Below are 23332 nucleotides of genomic sequence, written 5' to 3'. Positions count from 1 at the left end.
TGATTTTTTAGGGGAACAGTGACTTTTAATGCATGATCGCCAGTAAAAAGCTGTCGGATAAGCGCGGCTCCGTGCGCGAGCTCTTTCAGTTGTTGAATAACGCGATCGCGCACGATTCCGGATCGCTAATACGAATGCGCGACCGATAATCCGATTTTGCTTGATGAATCAGGGGCATTGTGTGTCTGTATTTTGTATTGTCTAATGGTGGTGTTTGAATCCATTACAATATACTTAATTATTATATTGTGCATGCAATTTATAAGAAGATGTTTAGTAGGAAGAGTCTTGCTTTTAAAATTGATGAAATACATCATCATCAGTTTTTTATTAGTTAGCTGGATAATTAGTTATTGGATAATTGCTCATTTAAGCTTCATGCTGTACTTACAGTTTCACTAAGAGTCTCGGATCGATAAATATCATTACTGAACACAAAGATTGCTCCCATGGCCTCAATAGCACTGATAATGTTCATGGCCATAAATGATTTCACCTGTAAGGAAATTTTAGATATGGTCAGAAGAAAAAGAAACCATAATGAACAGCATATAACTTCAAGAAAACCAAATTTTAGGGGTTAGCCTTAGAGAAAACTTAAAATTTATACAACGCCTAGACAGGAGATAAAAGAAGATCAACCACACATTCGGAAACCACCATACTCCCTATGTCAATCTGTATTTCTACCCCCAAAAATTGAAGCTTTTTATATTTATCATCTGAGGACAAGGTCCCATATCACCTAAGGTGCAAAAAGCTCAAAATACTACTTCCCCATCATTTCCAGCATGATGGGCTGTGGGTCCTACCCATCTCCTACCCATTCAATACAGAAAGCCTAACCCTCCACCAGACCAAGGTTGACATTTACTTCCTGATTAGAGACTTGTGCCCAAGGATGGTAATGAAATCTTGAAATGCCCTTTAATAAGTGGGGCCCAGATGTCATCTTCAAATATGATTTTTACTTGGATAACAATCACTAAAAAAATTGGGTGGTACTGGGTATTAAAATATGCTAATTACAATTACATCCCACAAGTGGAGAGCTGTTCAACTCTATTCAACCCAAACATTGGATGTCCAATCACTGATACTAGTTATTTTTAATGATGTATCATATTTTCTACTTTTATTAGTTCTCATTTTTAAAAATATCAATGAAGGAATAGCTAGGAATCACTGGGATCTATTCAAAAGCCTTGAATGGAGACTACCCCAATATCTCCTGTTCCAAATTAAAAAAGAATGGTAGCCTCACAATTGACTTTCAGATAATTTTAAGGAAATCTATTTGCAATACTAGATTCTTTCTCCAGTTAGGTTTTTCTAGTACTGGTTGATGCACATGTACTTTGCTCCCCGTAGTCTCAACAATGCCAAAATGTGGACTGCTTACTTATACAGGTTGACATTCAAAAATCTGGCCATTGATATACTGGTACCTTTAGATTTCCATCATGGATTTCGGAGCGCATTTTCAAATTTACCACGTTGGTGCGCCACTGTTTTCTGGAGACACGGTTTATGTATTGATTGCGCTGTACTCAAGAATCAGCTGTTGGGTCTTGCTTACGCGTGCATTCCTGCTCTTTCCTTCTCATTTTATCGTTTATCTGCTGCTGTATAGCCCCATTATGGATTCAGCAAGGAAAAGAGGTAACCAATCTGCTATTTAGCTTCTTTTCGAGGGTACAGTAATGATTATAATTCTTAGGCACTATTTTATTTAGTTGCATTAAAATTCTGTAGAGCTGTTTTATTTAGTTGGTGAACATTCAAATGTAATTTGCTTTTCATTTAGTGTTTAGTTTTCTTTCTTTAACCACCTGAGCGTTACACTGAGGTCTAGATTTCTGTACCAAAAGTGATCCACTGTTTTTCATGAAATTTTTTTTTCAGAGATCATCCGGCGCTGGACGAAGACGGACGTGGACGATCAGCGGGACCAGGTAAGATGCCGGCCGGGATCTTGTGTTCAGCCGGCCGGGTGGCGGAACGCAAGATGCCGGGCGGCGGAACACAAGATACCGGCCGGCATCTTACCGGTCCCGTTGGCACCCGACGCTGGAGAGGGAGATCGACGGACGACAATGGACGGAGGACGACTCTGGAATAGGAAGACGACACTGGAATCCTTACCTCCATGGTCCCGCTGGATGTGCACAGCGGGACCATGGAGGTAAGGCTGTGACAAAATTACGGGGTTAACCATCCTAGCCATTTCTTTTTGCCCGACCTTCGTACGGGCATAACGGCTAGGTGGTTAAAGGACTGTACAGGTAGTCATTTTCTGTTAAATATTTACAGTATATATAACCATAAAAAAATCCAGCATTTTTTAAAAATCTGGCACTCCTCAGGTCCGGAGGTTGCAAGATTTTTGAATGTCAACCTGTATGTATATTCTCAAACTGTCATGATATTGCAATGTCCCTTGTTCCAACAAACAGGGCCACATAACCAGATAGTAAAGCAATTGGCACAAAACAATATGGTGCTGATGTTTGCATGTGAGCTGCATTACAAATGTGGCTGGATTTTATAGCAGCTGACCACAACTTTATGGCAAAGTTCTGCTCTAAAATCAGGTTTCGACCATGGTAAAGGAAGACCACACAAACTCCATGCCTGGATGTTTTAAAGATTTGTACTTTTTTGTTAACCCCCCTGACGTAGAGTGTAGACGTAGAGTGTAGCTCGGGTGAATTTAATGTACCAAAAGTGGTAACCCCGAACCACACTCAGGGTAGCATAACAAAAAATCCTACCTGCTCCCAACGATCCAGCGGCATCCTCTAGCAAACCCCGGCCCGCTTCTGCATCACATCCTCGGCTTGATCGATGTGATGCGTGGTACACTGGGGAGGCGTGGCCTGGCGGGAAATTTAAAAGCAGATTACATTGTAATCTGCTTTTAAAACATTGATCAAAGTGATAAAGTTATAAAAAATAAATCCAAATAATAAATCTAAAAGTTTATCTATTATTGTACCCTTGTTTGGACAAATTTAAAAATTATATAATTTTATATTACATAATACATAAAAATATATAATTTTAATTGTAATAAAATTAATGAATAAATTAATGTAATAATTAAAAAATATAAATATATAAACTAATACATTATTTTTTATAATTATTATTTAATATATTTTATGATATATGTTTCAAACTTTATCATACCCGGGAGTTATTCCTAAGAATTAGTAAACAACAAGAATTAACAAATTTCCACGCAAAACAATGTACCGGTTTGACATACAAATACTGACATATTTAGACCGCCAGGGAGGTTAATGTTGATTTATAAGTGACGTAAAATGTCCCTGCCCCTGCTCGAACAGTACTTGGGGTCCAACATTTTGTTTGAGTACGAAGCAAACATGGGGTATATTCACCCATCACTAAACCTAGCAGGCACGTAAAACCACTTGATCCAGAAAGAATTAAATATAGATACCACCCTGATGTATTTTTTTATTGTCTATTCGCCAGTGTCACTTGCAGATCATATTCAAATTCAGTGCTTCCCTATACCATATGGTAGACTTACTAAAGATGGAGTTGGATTCTTTTTGCTTTCCACTGTGATTGAGAGAATTCCTGAGATAATGTACTGTAAAAGCAAAAATTAAGTGTTAAACAAGTGTAATGTATATAATGTTATTATACTGTATATAATCTTTGCACAATCACTTTAAGTAAAAGTTAAATTTTTAGTTCAGATTAACCTAATAAATTCCAAACATAGCTTCCTTGTATTTGGGCTACTGCACAGATTTATAAGGTTTTACCTACCATAAACTCCCCATTATCTGCAACTCCCCTTACCTTCCCCTGCTCTAGTTTGCTGCTGTGGTGAGTCACAAATGTCATACCGCAAATGACCAGTAGGGGGTCGCTATGGTACTGTAATTCACATACCAGAAACATACAGTACAGTTTACTGTATGTAATACAGTACATTGTTTACAGAGTATGCCCCCCAACCTATTTATATGAGCATGCCTTATGTGTCTTCATTATAATAAACCACATCTATACTTTATTATAACAATTTGCTCTGATGCATAATATTAATCTGCACCTTTACCTAATTATAATATTCTTTTCCCTTATTTATAATAATTACACTAATTTGCTCCTATACCTAATAAAATTTTAATAATTTGAATCTATATTTTATTATAGTGATCTTCACCAATATTATGGTATGCCCCAATACTTCAATAAAAATAGTTTGTTCTCATATTTTAAATATTGGAATTATCATAATTTGTCCCATGTGTCTTCATTATAATAACAATAGGCCTTTCTTTCTGTATACATGCATTTACAAAGCTGTTTTATAATACAATAAAGTCATGTTACAGTAAGTGAAGGTTGTCTTAATTTGCTTTTAATTAAGGTGTAATTTAGTATTAATATCAAGTCAATGCAGAGATTATGGTATAGTATGGGGTATGGTATTAGTTAGTTCTTTTTTTAATAGTGACTCTCACGCAACCAGAAACTACACAATTTTGTGATCTACCAATAAAGTTAGTGCCGGATAACGGAGTTTACTGTGTTTGACTGTCTCACTGCTGTTCCCAGAAGATTTTACTTTTTAGAATGGATGAATTCCATGACAATAGAAGAAAACCTTCTCTCCCCAATTGTTGGATGTGTTAGTTTTATTACAAACAGCTTTTAAGCAGGATTTTTCTAAAATTATGGAACTGACATTTTTTTTCTATGTTTGTGTTCCAAATACTACAGATTTAGGATTTCATCACTAGCATGTACTTACAAATGGTACGCCAAACAAACTGAACCCGTAGGCTGCTGTAAATGTGGTGTATGGAGAGCCATCCAGTCGGATTATGATTGCTCCCAGAGCAATATGTATGAAAGCAATGACAAGCTGCACAGCCTGTAGTAAAGATAAAATAAATTCAGATTTTCAGTGTATAGTGATGGACAATTCACAACAAAATTTTAATCCACTGCTTAAGCTCAACATGTTCTAACAGTGGTTATTTATGCCCATACCTATTGTATGAATATACTCAGGTAGGCATTACCACCACTTCTGTTTTTAGGAAGTATATCACACTGCTAGCTACCCCTCCCAGCCACCAGATGAAAAGAATAAGCCAGGGAATGCAACACACTGACAGATCAAACTTCAGATTTATCAAGAAGAACAAAAAAATTAAAGGGAAATTTGATTTTTTTCCTAAGCATCCCTAATGTTGATAAGAGTACACCATGTGTGCTTATTCTTTAGTAAATGAGCACTTGTAGTCCTTGTTAGAAGCTTTGATGAATCTCCATGATGGGAACACCAGGTTAAAAAAAAAAAAAAAGCACAGACTATTAAATATTGCAAAGAACTTTTAAAATGATATTACCATGCTAAAGTTTCAATGAGATTTTAGTTTAAACAGAGTATGAGATAATTCAAGGAGAAGGAACATGGAGGCTTCCAGGTTTGACAATGGCTGCCAATCTTGTTTAACTATCTTGTTTCAGTGCTACCTTTGGATAGCGAGGATAAGGATAAAAGAAACTTCCATCCATTATTTATTTATTTATTTATATTGTTGTTGTGTGTACTTATTTGTGGCGATTGCACAAATACGGCTTACATAAAAGATTTTAGGGAAAACCATATACCATACCTAATTATTTAATTTTGAGTATCTTTAAATCAGTAAGTAGTTGTTTTTTTAGGGTTCATAAAAGCACTTTTGAGAAAGATCACAGCCAATGTAATTGTCCAATTGTCAATCTTTTGTTAAAGTCTCAAAGCTTTCCAAACCTTGACGTACCATATTTTCCAAAAATTATTACATTATTCAGAACTGGTATAGACACATCTACTTCAATTTGTAAACTTTTGGAATTCAGTTTTCATCAGAAGTGTTTGCATCACTGCTCTACCTCCTAATCTGTACAGTTCCATCCCACTTGTTGTTGGAAACATCAACTAGCTCCTTGAACCTAATACATATACAGTGGGTAAAGATAAGAATCACCTCTTCAAAATGCCATTTTGTTGCTTTGTAGTGTGAAATGAAGACACACAAAAATATTTATTAATTTATTATTATATTACAGGTAAAAAATATGATTAGAAAAACAAATTTGCTGAGATCCATTCCCATGCCAGTACTGTGTAGGACCACCTTAGAACCTTGGGTGTATTAAAATATTTCTGTTCACATTTAATCAAATTGAATACTGACCCAATGGTGGACTGTAACCTTTGAAGTACTCCACAGATTTTGATTAATGTGTGATTAATTATGTCCTGGAAGCTGATTAGGCCATTCAAAGACATTCTCCTTTTTCTTCTTCAGTTGTGGTGTGGTCAATTTTACTGTGTTCTTCAGCAAATTGCCACATTGCAAGGTGAACCCTCATCACATTGACAACTTTCTGGCAAGGGTTTGATTGTAGCTTTGCCCTATCTATTCTTCTATCCTGACAAGTGCCCAGTCCTTGCTGGGCACACCCCCACAACAGGATGCTATCACCTCCACTCTATAATATAAGTATATAATATTGGCTTTCTACCAGATGTACCATTTGGTATTAAAAAACAGATAGGCAGATGGTAACTTGTCGAACAATGCATTTAGGATTCTGAGGCCAGGTGGAAAAGGTGTTATGGTCAGATGAGGCCAAAACAGATCTCATGACTGTAATTAAAGCGGTTCCACAAAGTACTGACCTGGAAGTTGATCTCTTATCCATTTCTGTGATTCTGAACTATTACTATTAAACATTTCATTTAAAAGTTGCATTTGAAAAAGGTATTTTTTTTGTGCCTTCATTTCAGGCAACAAACCAAAAAAAAAGGATATTTTCCATGATACTTTTGATACTTTTCCATATCAATTATACAAAGGGGTGCTGAGAAGTTCCTGGCTTTGCCCCCTTCCAGATGAAATAGAAAAATGAGTGTAGGGGCATATGACAGCCCAATATCTTAGTATGTAACTGTGCAAATATCAGGTCTTTGGTATTCTTTTTTTAGTGAGAAGCTGTGATGGCACAGGCACAAAGTTTTACGTTGTTGGAGTTACGGGCCGTCATAAAGTTTTTGTTTCTCCAGGGAAAGTCAGCAAAGGACATTCACACTTAGATGTCACAAACACTGGGGGAGAAGTGTCCTTCCTACAGCACTGTCAAAACCTGGATATCTCGTTTCAGGACTGGGCAATTCACTGTTGAACAGTGATGGGACCCGCAGCGGGTGCCCCCAACCTCAACTGACCCGGCAACCTGAGATGCTGTCCATGAGCTGATTATTAAGGACCACAAAATATATCCACAAAAAAGTTAACCCAGATACTTGACATCTCACGGGAACATGTTGGGTTTGTTATCACCACTATCCTAGACATGTGCAACCTTTCAGCTAAGTGGGTTCCGAAATGTTTGAACAATGATAAGAAGAAGGAACGAGTTGAAGAATCCAAAGCTGTTTTTGCCCATTTTGAAGCTGCACAGGACTTTTTGGCTAGGTTAGTGATTGAGGATGAAACCTGGCTCCACATTTATGATCCTGAAACCAAGGAACAGTCAAAGGAATGGCTCCACAGTGGGTCCCAGCGTCCGATAAAGTTCCAAACCCAGAAACCGGCCAAAAAATTCATGAGGTCCGTTTTCTGGGACAAAGACGGTATTCCGTTGGTGGACTACCTACCTCAGGGCTTTAGTATCACCGGACAATATTATGCTAACTTCCTGGCCAGCTGAAAGAGGCAATTAAGATGAAACACCGTGGAAAGTTGACCAAAGGGATACTTTTTTTGCAGGACAATGCACCTGCGCACACGTCCAACGTTGTGGCTGCCAAATTGAACACCCTGGGTTTCCAATTGGTCCACCATCCCCCCTACTCACCTGACCTGGCCCCCTCGGACTATTATCTGTTCCCGAATTTGAAGAAACACCTGAAGGGGCAACGTTTTGAGGACATTTCTGACGTCAAATATGCTGCTGAGAGCTGGTTTGCAGCCCAACCAATAATAATAACTTTACAGTCCAGGAAGAAGAGTGACACTACCATTACTGCAGACACTACTGGAAAATAATGGCCCCTGAAGCCAAAGTGAAAGAATGCCCTGACTTTTTGAGAATATGACTATTTAGTGACTGTGCTAGTTTCTGATGAATTTTGATATTGCCTAATAGTTACAGTATGATTGCGTTAGTGAATGGGTGGTGTTGAATCTCTATGTTGTACGCTACTAAAAATTTGCATCAGACGGCACTATTGCAAAAAAGGACAGGCAATGTCTCTTCGGGAATTAGCATTCTCACCTGCCTGATTGCTTTATGGAACTGTCAGTGAACTCCTGTGCCTCTGCATGGGAATGATATCATCCCAGCCAATTAGGATGGTTGAAGATAAAGAAAGGAAGAAGATGGCAGTGCACTGCTTTGGAACAGGAACAGATGAGTATAGCAGGATTTATTTCTGCTTTAAGATAAATCCAGTGAATTTACATGTCAGAGCAGCAGAACTACAACCCTCTCATTGTATAATACTGCCCTTATTGCTCACCCTCTCTCTCAGTATAATACTGCCCTTATCTAGCTCTTCTGGTACAATACTGCCCTGTGTTTCTTCCTGTCTGTGGAAGAAACACAGGGCACCAATTACCAATGTCTGTGGTAATTGGATGAACCTGGTAGAAGATCTGGTAAATGAATCAGCATGCACCTATTTGGAACTTTAATATATTTCTTAGGTTAACCTTTATAAATATTTTTTATCTAATGATATACTCACTCCTAAAACTTTTGGTTGTCCTTTAAGCAGAATTTGCCGTAATTCAGACATGTCTTTACTTTCTTCGGAAGGCAGGCTTGTTGGTAGGGCATTCTGTCCTGAATTATATGGTGTATTTGAGGCTCTACCTAGTCAATGTAGAAACAATTGTTCAATGAAATAAAACAAATTTGTGTAGTTACAGAACATTACATTGAGCTTGAAACAGCCGTCTTGGAACAGTCTTTCCAACAGAGTAAGAAATCAAAAAGGAAGAAACTAGTTGTCTGCTATATTCAACACAGATGTTTCTTTCACACACATGCACTGATGAATAGATTTGTGTGATACTAATAAAATAAGTAACCTGGAGGGTAAGGATTCCATGGTTGCTCTGAGTAATTCGCTGGTTGGCCTTCATTGCCCCATTGGCTCATCCCTGATTGTTTCTGTCAAAGACAAAAATCATATTATGTGCTGGTTGGATGATAAAAATATTTTGAGAATATTTATAACCAACAGGTGTCATTTTGTTTTACATTTTGAAATACAAGAAAGTGCCACAATTCAACCAAAAGGAAGCTAGTCTGGGGCATTTGCTTTTTCAAAACATGCTTCTCTCTTTCCTCTTTCTCTCTTTCTCCTTTTTTTCATCCCGTACGTTAATGAGCTGGTAATGCACAAGAACCGAATAAGATATGGACATGCAGAATTTTTCCCAACACTTCCCACCATAACACATGGTAGTGCATTACTGCACATTGTACAGTTAGGTCCATAAATATTTGAACAGAGACAACTTTTTTCTAATTTTGGTTCTGTACATTACCACAATTAATATGAAATGAAACAACTCAGATGCAGTTGAACTGCAGACTTTCAGCTTTAATTCAGTGGATTGAATAAAAAGATTGCATAAAAATGTGAGGAACTAAAGCCTTTAACACAATCACTTCATTTCAGGGTCTCAAAAGTAATTGGACAAATTAAAAAGCTGAAAATAAAATGTTCATTTCTAATACTTGGTTGAAAACCCTTTGGCTGGTAATGACAGCCTGTAGTCTTGAACTCATGGACATCACCAGATGCTGGGTTTCCTCCTTTTTAATGCTGTGCCAGGCTTTTACTGCAGCGGCTTTCAGTTGCTGTTTGGTGTGGGCCTTTCTGTCCAAAGTTTAGTCTTCAACAAGTGAAATGCATGCTCAATTGGGTTCAGATCAGGTGACTGACTTGGCCATTCAAGAATATTCCACTTCTTTGCTTTAATAAACTCCTGGGTTGCTTTGGTTGTATTTTTTGGGCCATTGTCCATCTGTATTAGTAAATGCCTCCCAATCAATGTGACTGCATTCAGCTGGATTTGAGCAGACAGTATGTCTCTGATCACTTCAGAATTCATTCAGCTGCTTCTGTCCTGTGTCACATCATGGATAAACACTAGTGTCCCAGTGCCACTGGCAGCCATGCACGCCCAAGCCATCACACTGCCTCCGCCATGTTTTACAGATGATGTGGTATGCTTTGGATCATGAGATGTTCCACGCCTTCTCCATACTTTTTTCTTGCCATCATTCTGGTAAAGGTTAATCTTGGTTTCATCTGTCCAAAGAATGTTTTTCCAGAACTGTGCTGGCTTTTTTAGATGTTTTTGAGCAAAGTCCAATCTAGCCTTTCTATTCCTGAGGCTTATGAGTGGCTTGCACCTTGCAGTGCACCCTCTGTATTTACTTTCATGCAGTCTTCTCTATATGGTAGACTTGGATATCGATATGTCTACTTCCTGGAGAGTGTTGTTCACTTGGTTGGCTGTTGTGAAGGGGTTTCTCTTCACCATGGAAATGATTCTGCCATCATCCACCACTGTTGTCTTCCGTGGACGTCCAAGTCTTTTGGCGTTGCTGAGTTCACCAATGCTTTGTTTCTTTCTTATGATGTACCAAACTGTAGATTTTGCCACTCCTAATATTGTAGCAATTTCTTGGATGGGTTTTTTCTGTTTTTGCAGCTTAAGGATGGCTTGTTTCACCTGCATGGAGAGCTCCTTTGACCGCATGTTGTCTGTCAAAATCTTCCACATACAAGCACCCCCCCTCCCCCTCAAATCAACTCCAGGCCTTTTATTTGCTTATGTGACAATGACATAACAAAGGAATTGCTCACACCAGCCCATGAAATAGCCTTTGAGTCAATTGTCCAATTACTTTTGAGCCCCTGAAATCAAGTGATTGTGTAAAAAAAAAGGCTGTAGTTCCTGGCTGTTGTACATTTTTATGCAATCTTTTTGTTCAACCCACTGAATTAAAGCTAAAAGTCTGTAGTGCAGCTGCATCTGAGTTGTTTCATTTAAAATTAATTGTGGTAATGTACAGAACCAAAATTAAAAAAGTTGTCTCTGTCCAAATATTTAGGGATCTAACTGTATATTATTGCCCATGTCACACTTTCTCTATCTTACTCTGTATATTATGTCTTTATATTACACTGGGGAACACATTTTTTGTTGAGTTAGACCTTACACTTGTTTTTTACTCATTTTTGGGTGGTGAATCTAGAAATGACCCCAATTTTTTGCTATCACACACAGTTTTTACGATACAAGGTTTTTGTCAAAAAACATACAAATTTTACATACAATGAAAAAAATATGAAACAACTTGAATTTACTGTTTATTTAAATTTGTTTTGTTCATAAAATAGATATATTGTTATTTTATGTCTTTTTTTTTACAGTAAAACCTTTGAAAATTATTCGGGTAAGCGGTTAAAATCTTACGCTTATAGCTTTTCCTGGAGTGTTCAGTGTTAGGACAATCCAACAATAGTCAGCTATCATATGTACATCCCATCTACCCTGACACCGTCCTTCCATGACCTTCAAATCTTGGTGAAATCGCTCACCTTGTTCGTCACTGACTGCACCAAGCTTTTCCTTGTGCAGAAAATGTACCTTGATGCTCATATTGCAACCAAGCATTTTGTAGCTCTCCAAGAGTTTCTGGACAATTTCTGTGTAATTATTTGCTCATGTGTTTCTAAGAAAATCCTTGACAATGGCTTTGGATGATAACCAAGCATTCTTTTCGACTTCTGACTTTGTCCTGATGAAATGTTCATCTTTGATGAGCTGCGGAATCTGTGGACCATCAAACACACCGGCCTTTATTTTTTCAAATGACAGGCTAGGAAATGCCAAAATTAGGTACTTGAAACAGTCTCCTTCAGTTAGCAAAGCTTTAATGTACTGCTTCTTCAGACCCAGTTTCATGTGCAGAGGCGGGAATATAATATTCTTTTTATCAACAACTGGCTCATGTAGAATGTTTGGATCACCTGGTTTTAGGGCAGATCTTGGATGCCAATTCCTTTCCACCCAATGCCTCTCACAAGCTCTGCTGTACCACATGCACAGATAACAGGGATACTTGGTTTACCCGCGTTGCTGACCAAGAAGGAGGCATAACATTTTAAGGTCAACACAGATGACCCAATTGTGTTGGTGATATTGCAACAACTCAATGACTCTCTTTATGTCTGCATTTTCTTCACAAAAGGAAATTGAATGGCCAATTGGGACTGACCCAAATATATTGTCATTGTGAAGGAGGACACATGTTATGTTCCGCTTTGAGCTATCAATGAATAGTCGCCATTTAGTTGAGGTATAGATTGGAATTCCCGATTCCTCCAATTTACCAGGTATGTTTTGGCAATACACAAAGCCACTGTCAGTTCTAAAGTACTGCAGAAATGCAAGTTTGAAAGTACGATAACTGTTCTTTTTCTTGTTATATCCTGAAGTTTTCACTATACAAAAGTAAGTCACTGAAATGATCTCCTGGTTCTCCCCAAACCATAGGTATACCAAATGGCATCTTATCATGTGTTCCCTTTGTCCACATCCCTAAACCCTCAACACACTGTTTACACATCTTACTAGGGGCCCAAGACTTATCTTGATCAGTTTAACTTTAAAATCTGCCAAATAGGCTTGCTCTACAAATGTGCTGATGTTCGCCCTTTGACTGGGAATGGTGAAACTGCCACAGATATAACAAAATGAATCAGGGTTATTTAGGCACTTACGACGAGAAACAGCAGAGCCAGACATGACCTGAAAGAAAGGAAATACGTATGTAAGTAGAAAACTTTCTACTTACTACATAGAGCAGCGCAAATCTTCTGACTACACTGTTTTGCGTGTAAATGAATAGCCTATACAAATCCACGCTAAGGTAATCGCATTAATATAAGCAGTATAGAAAAAACCTGATGTGATAGAAGAAAACTAACTACACTTTCATATTTAGCATACCTATTTTAGTGTAAATAGGCTTAAAGATTGAAGTCAACAAAAAATTTGTTCAAAATTGTTCCCCAGTGTTTTTGTTGCTGTACAATACTGCCTCGCTCACCCGTTGTAATGTCTGTAGTAGGTGGATGGGCCTAGTGGAGCTGGAAAATTAATCAGCATGTACCTAGCTAAAATTTCAGTTTTTTAAAACTTTTTAAATATTTTTAATGTAATAATATACTTACTCCTGAAGCGCTTGTTTCTCCTCTATGCATCACATTGCGGGATTCTGACATATCTGTTCTCTCCTGAGAAGGCAGGGTTGGTAGTGGGGCACTCTGTGCTGAATTATATGGTGTATTTGGGACTGGACCTGATCAATGTAGAACAAACAGTACATTGAAATAACAAACAAAATAGTGTTGTTACAGAGCACATGTATCAAGCTTGAAAGAGGAACAGTCCTGCCTTGCCCATTGTAACAAAAATTAGCTTACACTGAGAATTGAAAATTAACAAGAAAGAGTTTAGTTGGTTGCTAGGGACAACACAGATGGTTCTTTCACACACATGCTGATAATGAGGCGCTCTGAGGCATTAAAAAATAAGTGACCTGCAGGGTAAGGATTCCATGGTTGCTCTGAGTAATTCCGCCGTTGGCCTTCGTTGCCCCATCGGTTCATCCTTGAAAGTTCCTGTCAGAGACAAAAATCGTCAAATTACAGTATCTACTGGCTGGACCCACATAGTGTTTTTCTATTTAATTTAACAAACAGGTGCCATTTTCTAATGATTTTTTTAAAACAACAAGCTCTTTTTTTTCCACACAGCCATTGTTCACTCTCTCTTTTTCTATCCTTTCTTTCTGACCAATACTGCCCTAAACTCTCTCTTGCCTTATCCTCCCGTCTTTGGCTGTCTAGTCCTGCCCTTATCACTCTTGTATTTCTAGCTGTATAATATTGCTCCTAGTGCTAGTATACTGCCCTTATCTCTCTCTCCCTTCTCTATGTACTATATGTATCTGCTTCTATCTCTCTTTAAAATATATTTATATAAAATATGTAAAAATAATAGAAGGTGACTGAGTCTTGATAGAATAGTGTTATAAATTATGCACCATAGACGTGCATTACCATGGGAAGGAATTTTAATAATACTACTTACCTAATCTGTCTATTGTTATACCTGCACCATGCGTGTGTGAATTGTTTTACAGCCTTTATATGCAACAGAACTTTTCCTTTTCCGTGAATTACAATAATAATATAATTAAGGGGAGGTTTTAAAGGTAAACACTTATCATTGTGATATATGTACTGTTCAGACCTTTGATCTGTTATAAGTCAATGCATCCTTTTGTGTGCCAGGGGGAACAATTGTGTGAACACGTGTTGGATTTGATGAATTTGTGTCAGTGTAGCTAAAGTGGACCTATCACCAGGATTTATATTTTACATAAAAGGGCAGACAACCCCAACTGAGCAGCTTTTTTATAATTAGGGGGATGCTGATCTCACTCATGCTGCACTCTCTTTTGTTCCCTATATACAGCAGGTTACTCCATGTTTTTTTTTAACTTGCCTTTTGAAGCAAGAATGTTGTGCAATGTTGTGATTCGCCATGAGGTCATGTTCTCGTCAAACAAATGAGGGAAAAAGCAGGGGGGAAGCCCACTATTTCTGGCAGGAATGGCACAGCTGGGAGCGAATCATTTGCTCCCAGGATGCACAGCAAGGCCCAGCAGCCCAATCAGGAGAGATCTGAGCACAGGCATTGTGACAGGGACAGGTTAGGAGCCTTCTGTTTATCTGTATATATACAGATATAGAAGTTTTTGATGCTACCTGGTCCTATGTACCAAAGAAGCCAGCTTGCTACAGAAAAAGTTTCGTCCTACTCTCAAAAAAATACAGATATTTCAGTCTTTGATTTCTCTTGCTATTTAGCAAAAAAGCCAGTTTGCTACAAAAAAATTTCTGTCCTACTCTAAACAAATACAGATTTTTCAGACTTTGATACCTCTTGCTATTTAACAAAGAAGACAGTTTGATACAGAAAAATTTCTGTTCTATTAAAAAAAAAAAATACAGATATTTCAATGTTTGATACCTCTTGCTATTTACCAAAGAAGAGCGTTTGGTTAAAAAAAAAATTCTGTCCTATTATATAAAAAATACAGATATTTCAGTGTTTGATACCTCTTGTTATTTACCAAAGAAGAGCGTTTGGTACAGAAAAATTTCTGTTGTACTATAAAAAAAATAAAGATATTTCAGTGTTTGATACCTCTTGCTATTTACCAAAGAAGAGCGTTTAGTAAAAGAAAATTTCTGTCCTACTATAAAAAAAGTACAGATATTTCAGTGTTTGATACCTGTTCCTATTTACCACCACCACTGTAGGACAGCAGCAGCGACAAACTGTTGGAGGCAGCAGCACAAGTGGTCTGAGATGTGTGCAGAGCACCAGAACGCTGGAAGATGTATTGAAAGGGCGGAATACAATTATACAGCCACGTCATGTGGAGAGAATTGTGGACTGGGTCTCAGGGGCCTCAAGTGCAGCAGGCTCTTCTTCTGCAGTAGCAGCAACCAGCACAGACGTGACAGGAGCAAAGACAGGAGTTAGCGTGGCTAATGTGCCTGTACCTCCCGATGACTCTCCCTTAACCTGAGGATCTGACATTGTGAATTTCAGAGCAGGAGGCAAACTTTGAGACCCCTGGAGAGCACGGTCAGCACTTGCTAGGCGAGGGTTCTGGATCAGTGGCTGATTTTGGCTTAGATGAAAATGAGGATGATGATGACTGTGATGTCCCCTTTGAAAACCACCGGTGCATGTAAGGGCTAGCAGCAGTTCCGGAACAGATGTAGAGGAAAGGCAGCAGCAACAGACTGGGGATGGAAGGGGCCACAAAAAAGCCTCAAGTGAGTCCCAAAGAACACACAGATGAGTAGGCACAAGCAGGGGAACAGTCAGAGATGATGTAACTGTGAGGGAAATGGAGCTGGATCAGACGCAGGGCACCCTGCAGACGCAGAGGCAGGCAAAGAAAAAGAGCAGCAGAGTGGTTGCACGCACCTCTCCAGTGTGGTCCTTTTTCACGCTGAAAGACGATGACGGGTGCGTAGCAATCTGCATCTTGTGCCATAGGCACATTTGCAGAGGACAGGCCGGATCACATTTAGGTACAACATCCCTGCTTTCCCACTTGCGCAAGAGCACAAACCAAAGTGGGAGCAGTATTTGCATTCTCTTGAAGGAGGTGCAACCACATCATCCTCTCTTCTGCCACTTATATTGACTCCTTCTCCACCTCCAACTGTCATTCACACTCTGCTAGAGTTTTGCTCAAGGCATCAGGCTATGGGCCCAACCAACAAAAGAGTAATTGAGCTCAATTCGCGTCTAGTCAAACTATTGGCCTTGCAGCTACTGCCGTGCAGCATTGTGGACTCTGCTCCCTTCTGTGACCTGATGGCCTTTGCCGAGCGTCGGAGGAATATACCAAGCAGGCATTACTTCTCCCGCACAGCTGTTCCCAGTTTACATGCCCATGTAATGGGCAACCTCTCCTGGGCATTGGCATTCTCGTTGTCTAGCCAAATCCACGTCACTATGAACAGCTGGACAACCAGGCACGGAGTGGGACGCCACCTGTCCTTCACTGCTCACTGGGTGGCCTTGCATAGTTCAGTGAGTGGTAGTCTGCAAGACTACTCCTTTCTTTTCAACACTCCTCCTGAAAGACCAGCAGCAGAGGACACTGTGGTTAAACGGGCACGCCACTATGGCTCCCTCAAGCACACCCATTGCCAGGCAGTGCTGAAACTGGTGTCCTTGGGGGAGAAAGGTCACACAGCCAGGGAACCCTTGTCCGCTTTGCACAGAGAGTTTAAGGCTTGGCTGACGCCCTCCCGGCTCACAACAGGCAACAAAGTGTGCGACAATGGGGCCAACCTTGTGGCTGCACTGTGCATGGGCCACATAATACATGTGCCCTGTTTGCGCACATACTGAACCTGGTGGTGCAGAAGTTCCTCCGCACATACCCAGGACTGCAGGACTTACTGAGACAGGCTCGCTCCATCTGCGGTGCTTATCAAGACCCAGTGCCAACAGAGGCTGCCACCGCAAAGACATTGTGACACTATGACTAGATGGAACTTCACCCTGCACATGCTCCAGCGTCTGTGTGAGCAAAAGCTAGCCATCCGCCGCTACATGGTCAGTGTGGTGCATGGAGGCAGCACGTCCCTTAGTCACACAACTGAGTTATTTTACTGGTGACCAGTGGAGGCGCTGTGCTAGTTATTGACCCCCTTTGAGGAGGCCACAAACGTTGTCAGGTCGGGAGCAGTCAGGCCGGAACGATGCCATACCCATCATTTTTCTGCTTGATAATACCCTGTGTGGCCTGATGGAAAGTGGTGATGGGAGAGTAGGGAAAGAAATGGGGGAGGAGGATGAGGGTGATGTTACACTCCATAGCGCACTGGCCAGTATCAGGATTTTCAAGAGGAGGAGGAAGATGATTATGATGATGATGATGAGGGAGACCATGTTGGGGCTGTCACGCCCCAGGCATTGTGCAGGCGATGGAACAACAGGAACTGCTGCAGCTTGAAGAGGAGGAGGTGGGAGATGAGGACGAAGATGTTTTAGCACCTACTGAGGGACACGAGGAGGATGGCCCAGGGAACCCCTCTTTCATTTGTGTGTCCATATGTTGCGATGCCTATGGAGGGACCCCCACATTTGCAGCATCAAAAACGGGGATGATTACTGGCTGGCCACACTTCTGGATCACCGCTACAAATGACAAAATGTTTTCTACCCAACCTGCCGCAAGAGAAAGAAAAGGTGACCTGCCTGAGCAAAATACTATGCGACCGGCTGTGTGAAGAGTTCCGCGCACCACATTCAATACAGGAATCTCAGGCGGACTCTGCATCCACCGTATCCTTCTGTAGTGGCGGCGACAACAGTAGCAGGCCGCACACATCCAAAAGGCCAAGGAAGGGGGGATTTTCTGGATGCCTGGCGAAACCTGACACGGCCACCTCAAACAAGGGAAGTGCAGGGGCATAACCTTCGAGAACGGAAGAAGCGGATAGTGCACAATTATGTTAGCTCTTTTCTTGCTGGTGGTGGTGTTGACGACAGTAGTTATGAGGAGGATGCCTGTCCTAGAAGTAGTGACGCCATTAATTTTTGGGTCAACAGGCTTGAAATCTGCCCGCAGATGGCACAGTATGCCGTCAAGCTTCTTTCGTACCCGCCATCCAGTGTTCTGTCTGAAAGAACCTTTAGTGCCGCTGGCGGAGTGGTCTTGGACAACCGATCACAACCGGAAAATGTCACTCGCCTCATCACACAATAGGTGGGTTACTAAAACTATCATATTCCCACTGCAGATGTCACTGATTGACTGACACAAGTACTCACGGGCCAACCAAGATGCCACTGTGAACCAACACTGCTCCTGTGTTGAGTCTGTGGCTGCCTATCACAAACACCCTTTCAGCTGAGCCTGCCTTGGTTGAATTTTTCCACTAGTTATCGCAACGTCCAGGGGTGGCATTTATTGCCAATGTCATGCTTGCCATTGTGCCAACTAGCAATATAACTTAAATTTCTGCTGCTTCCGGGAGGCCGACAAACTGCAGATGAAAACACCAGTACTGTCCCACTGATAGCTGAAAATTTAGGCAAAGGCAATGGTACCTAAGTATTGTAAGATTGAGGGTTGGCATTCGTGTAATCCACTTCATGATGCAAACTAGCAAAATCTACTTTTCTACCACTTCCAGCACCACAGAGCACAGCAACAGTGCTGGCGCACAAAACATCTTGGTCTAGCCCTTCACAAATTTCAGATATTTGTAATACACGCTTCTGGGTGGCATTGATTATGGACTACACCCAGCTCTAGTTGCCAGTTACCAATGCATCCCCGCTCCGTCTCAGGGCCCACAGTCTCCTCCTCCGGATGTTGCTGCCTGTCAGTACTCTATTCACTAAAATCCTTTTACCTGTTGTCACTGTGCTACTTCTCCACAACTTTATGGGTGGCATTCCTAACACATTTCATCTAGGTCATGATGCCAGCTAGCAAAATTATTAATAATAAACAGGATTTATATAGCGTAAACAAATTATGCAGCTATATAAAATAAATAGGGGTGCGTACATTAAATATCAATGCATTCTTGTGCTGTTTTGACAGCAGAGACTGTTGCTAGTGGGTTGAGTTCACTCTTTTCTCAATGTCCTAATGTTTATGCTGCCTTCTGGACACTGTCCATCACACAAAAATTCTATTTGCCTCCTATTTTCTGGAAAACCACAAGGTCTTTTGAAACTTTTGTATTTTTCTTAGCCTTGTTGTCACTGTTCTCCTACACATACCTAGCAAATTTGGTGGTTCTAACATGTATAGGGGCTTTGTTATTATTGTATAAAGTCGGCCAATTCACTTTAATGGAATTCGCGAAATCGGTTCGCCAAAATTTTGCGGACCCATTAGAAGTTCGAGGAAATTTTCGCGAGACTGTCAAAGGCCTTCTCGCTCATCCCTAATCAGCAGACTCCTGTTTGCAAAAAACGTTTGTTTGAAATATACATTACATTTTCACAAGTACTAAGGGCAGCAGAATATTTTATTGAATGTCATTACAGTGTGCCTGTTTACACAATCTAATTATCCATCTGCATTCTAACTACCACAGACTTAGGCTATGTACACATGTGCCATCATTGTCGTTGTAAAGTATATTTCATGATCCTTTCCAACGACTAACGACTGAATGATGCATGATAGGGTGCTATACATACAGCACTGTTCTGCTCTATGGAGAAGGGAGGGGTAGAACGACAGAGCGGCACCATGCTGTGCTCTCTCCCCCTTCACTTTCAATATGATCGTTGGTCTTCCATCGTCCGTGGATCTGCCAGGACGATCGTTCAGACGATGGACGAGGAATGCTGTAGACAAGCAAGATTCTCGTCCGATGTCGGCCCTGAGGCGATTATTGGACGAGAACTATTGCACAAGAACTATTGCATATGTGTACCCAGCCTTAGGGTTGTGTCACACCTAGACCCTTTTAGTTTCAGAAAGATTTAAACATGCATAATTCCTATACAACACAATGTGCAATTTTAAAACTTCAGCAAAAGTCTGGTAGCACATAAATAAGGTAAACTTCAAGCATGGAAAGCCTAATTGTAGTAGATGGGAAGGTTAATAATGATAAATTGGGTCTTTTATTTTGGTGATGGTTCACTGAACATAAACATCTGCGTTTGGACTCGTAGTACAACAAAAACATGGTTAAGATGTCATTTGCTGCACTATTTTGACTGGTAGCAGTCATATCCCTAGCAATCTTTAAAGGGTTGAGGGACTCAGCAACAGCCAAAGTAATAAACTATGGGTAGGCAGGTGATTTTTGCAAATTTGATTTGTTTTAATATGATAAACGTATTTTGACATGGATAAGCAAGCAACATATTTGGGGGGAGGCAACTACTACGGACACTAGTATTTTAAATATGCTTACCCGGAAAAGAAACAGAAAAAAAAGGAAGCCTGAATTAAAATAAAGGAAGCCTGAACTGACACACATCAAAATCTTTGATGGCAAGGTGTATGTTCATGTTCCAAAAGAAAAGCTCACAAAATAGTAACCTTAGGCTAGGAAGTTATTTATATTTATCCACCACAGAGTTCAAAAAGGTTACAGGCCTGGAAAGAGGAGACCTTTCACCAATACTCAAACAGTGAGCAAGAAGGACATTGTTCAGAGATACAACAAAGATACCAAGGACCATAATGGAGCTGCAGAGACTCACAGTGGAGATGAGAGTATCTATCCATAGGATCATTTCTGGTTGAACACTCCAAAGAGGGGGGGGAATAACATAAAAATATTTGGAGGTTACCCATAGCATATGACAGATTCCACAAGCACATGAAAGAAGGCTTTCTGGTCAGATGAGACTAATATTGAACTTTTTGGCCATCATGGTTAACACCATATGTGGCACAATCCCAACATTTACATCAACACAAGAGCACAATTTCCACAGTGAAGCATAGCAGTGATGGTATCATGCTGTGGTCATGATTAAAGTAAAGATGGACATAAATATACGTAACATTCTTGAGACACCTCAGTTTTAGTCTGCCAGAGATTTGGGACAAGGACAAAGATCCACCTTCAGCAATACAGTGAGCCTTAATACACTGCTAAAGCTATACTGGACTGGTTCAAATGGAAACCTTTGAATGTCCTGGAATGACCTAGTCAAAACCCAAATCTAAATCCAGCTGTGGATCTGTGGCATGACTTTGAAGATTTCTGAACATCAATGCAACCGATCTAACCTGAATGAGCAGTTTTGCCTTGGGCGAAAAACCTAGAGAATAAATTTGCTAATGAATTAGAAACTTGCAGCAGTAATTGTAACTAAAGATGGCTCTACAAATTCTTGACCTTTGGGGTGATAAATAACTATGCTCACACATTACATAGTTAGTGAGGTTGAAAAAAGACAAAATTTCATAAGTTCAACCACTAGAAAAATAAACATATCCCAGATAAAAACCCTATAGAAATAGTTAATTCAGAGGAAGGCAAAAACACCTGAATACCTTGAACACCTGGTTCAAAAAGTTCCTTCCTGATCCAGTGAGGCAATCATATGTTCCCTGGATCAACATTCTCTGTTATCTACATTAAAACTTCCAGAAAACATCCAAATATTTCTTCAAAATATTTTTTTTCTATTTCTTCTAAGCTTAAATTTAAACATAAAACAAAATGATTATAGTTTCCTTTTACATATATAAAGTTGTAGTTGGAATAGTCATAAAAATTACTGAATGGAAGAAAGCAAAGAAAAATAATAGGTAATAAATCACAAATGACAGAAAACACAAAATTGCATGCTTTATGATCAGTAGTGAGGAGTAAGTAATGTGCACTCTAATAAAGATTAAATACAGGGACAGGATAATGAATGCAAATCTTCTGTCCTGTAATGATATGATATGAATGTTCACACTATAATATATAAAGAACTGCTTCAAATATTTTTTTTTAGTGATGGACTTTTATTTGTTATTTTTTGGGTATTCAGGTTTTTCTGTTTGCACATAAATGGGAATAAAGAAGGCAAGATCTGATATGATGCATCACTAAATGGCCAGGGGAAAAGCTGTACAGACACAAGATGATCCCAAAGAAATCCAGCATTTGTATGAAGCTTAAAAGACCTCTTTTGTTTCAACCAATTTCAATTATTAAAAATTCTTTACTTCTCCTGCTCTTAAGGATTAACATATTGAAATATTTTTTATTTTTTATTCATTTAAACGTACTTATTTGTGGCCTAGTACTGAACAATATGCCTATTCTTAAAGCAGAACTAAACCCCAAACTAACCCAAAACAAAAAAATCACACTTACCTTCAATCCCACAGATCTGTGTGTCCATCGGGAGGTTTCTTCCATTGGGTCCCGCGTCGTCCCAGTATCCATCTTCGGCCTGGCGCAGAGGGAGCGCCAGACGCCGCCATCTTCTCCTCTCTTTTTCTGTGTTCTTCTTCCTGTGGAAGATCTGGTGACGTAGATTGAGAAAAAAACTTGCCAATCTGCGCATGCATGAGATCGGCAATTTTTTTTCTTTATTGATTAAAGGGCTCCTTCTGTACAAGCCAGAGATGCTTAGGAGCATGAATAGGAGCGCAGAGCCTCCCAGGATACCTACCCGGGAGGCTCTGCGCTCCCATTTATTCTTGATCTCCTAGGCAATTGAGAATTAAGGGGCCGGTGCTGCACCCTAACAAACACATATTTTTACTTTAAATAAAAGGCTTGTCTACCCTTCTATGTAAAGTAACAATTCTGAGCTTAGGTACACTTTAAGTAATGTTTTCAATTTAGTTATGGTTTGGTCCATTTATTGATGTTAAGCAGAGCTATCTAACTCAATATATGCAGTGTTGGTTTTTAGTTTCTCAAATTAGTATTAGTTACACTGTTGGAATGTAGCCCAGTATCTGTTTCCCTGTAGCACCCCAATCTCAATATCATAGTAGCATGGTTTAGGGATTGTAAATCCATAAAGAAACAGCACAGCCACTTTTTATTTAATCTTTTGATCAAAGGTCTCAAATGGATTTCCCAATCATGAGTGACACCTGTGCCTGGATGTCTTATCTCTTGCAGTTAGTTCAACATTCTTAAGCT

The 23332-nt window shown here is 39.8% G+C and overlaps 1 protein-coding gene across 2 annotated transcripts in view; it reads right to left on the bottom strand.

The window, feature by feature from the left end:
• The window catches only part of LOC140339216 (membrane-spanning 4-domains subfamily A member 8-like), a 59607-nt gene that overhangs the window by 6610 nt on the left and 29665 nt on the right, over positions 1 to 23332 (bottom strand). For both annotated transcript variants that reach the window (XM_072423798.1, XM_072423799.1), the window contains 7 exons: positions 13684 to 13765; positions 13316 to 13443; positions 9147 to 9228; positions 8801 to 8928; positions 4802 to 4924; positions 3563 to 3625; positions 392 to 496 (listed from right to left, as the gene is read on the bottom strand). In XM_072423798.1, coding sequence (XP_072279899.1) covers positions 392 to 496; positions 3563 to 3625; positions 4802 to 4924; positions 8801 to 8928; positions 9147 to 9228; positions 13316 to 13443; positions 13684 to 13753 — 699 coding nt within the window. In that variant the 5' untranslated portion in view covers positions 13754 to 13765. The remainder of the gene's footprint in view (positions 1 to 391; positions 497 to 3562; positions 3626 to 4801; positions 4925 to 8800; positions 8929 to 9146; positions 9229 to 13315; positions 13444 to 13683; positions 13766 to 23332) is intronic.

The sequence above is a fragment of the Pyxicephalus adspersus genome, chromosome 10 (genome assembly GCF_032062135.1).
Source record: "Pyxicephalus adspersus chromosome 10, UCB_Pads_2.0, whole genome shotgun sequence".
Lineage (NCBI taxonomy): Eukaryota > Metazoa > Chordata > Amphibia > Anura > Pyxicephalidae > Pyxicephalus > Pyxicephalus adspersus.
The sequence above is the reverse complement of the archived record's forward strand: the minus strand, read 5'-3'. Positions and strand labels throughout refer to the sequence as shown.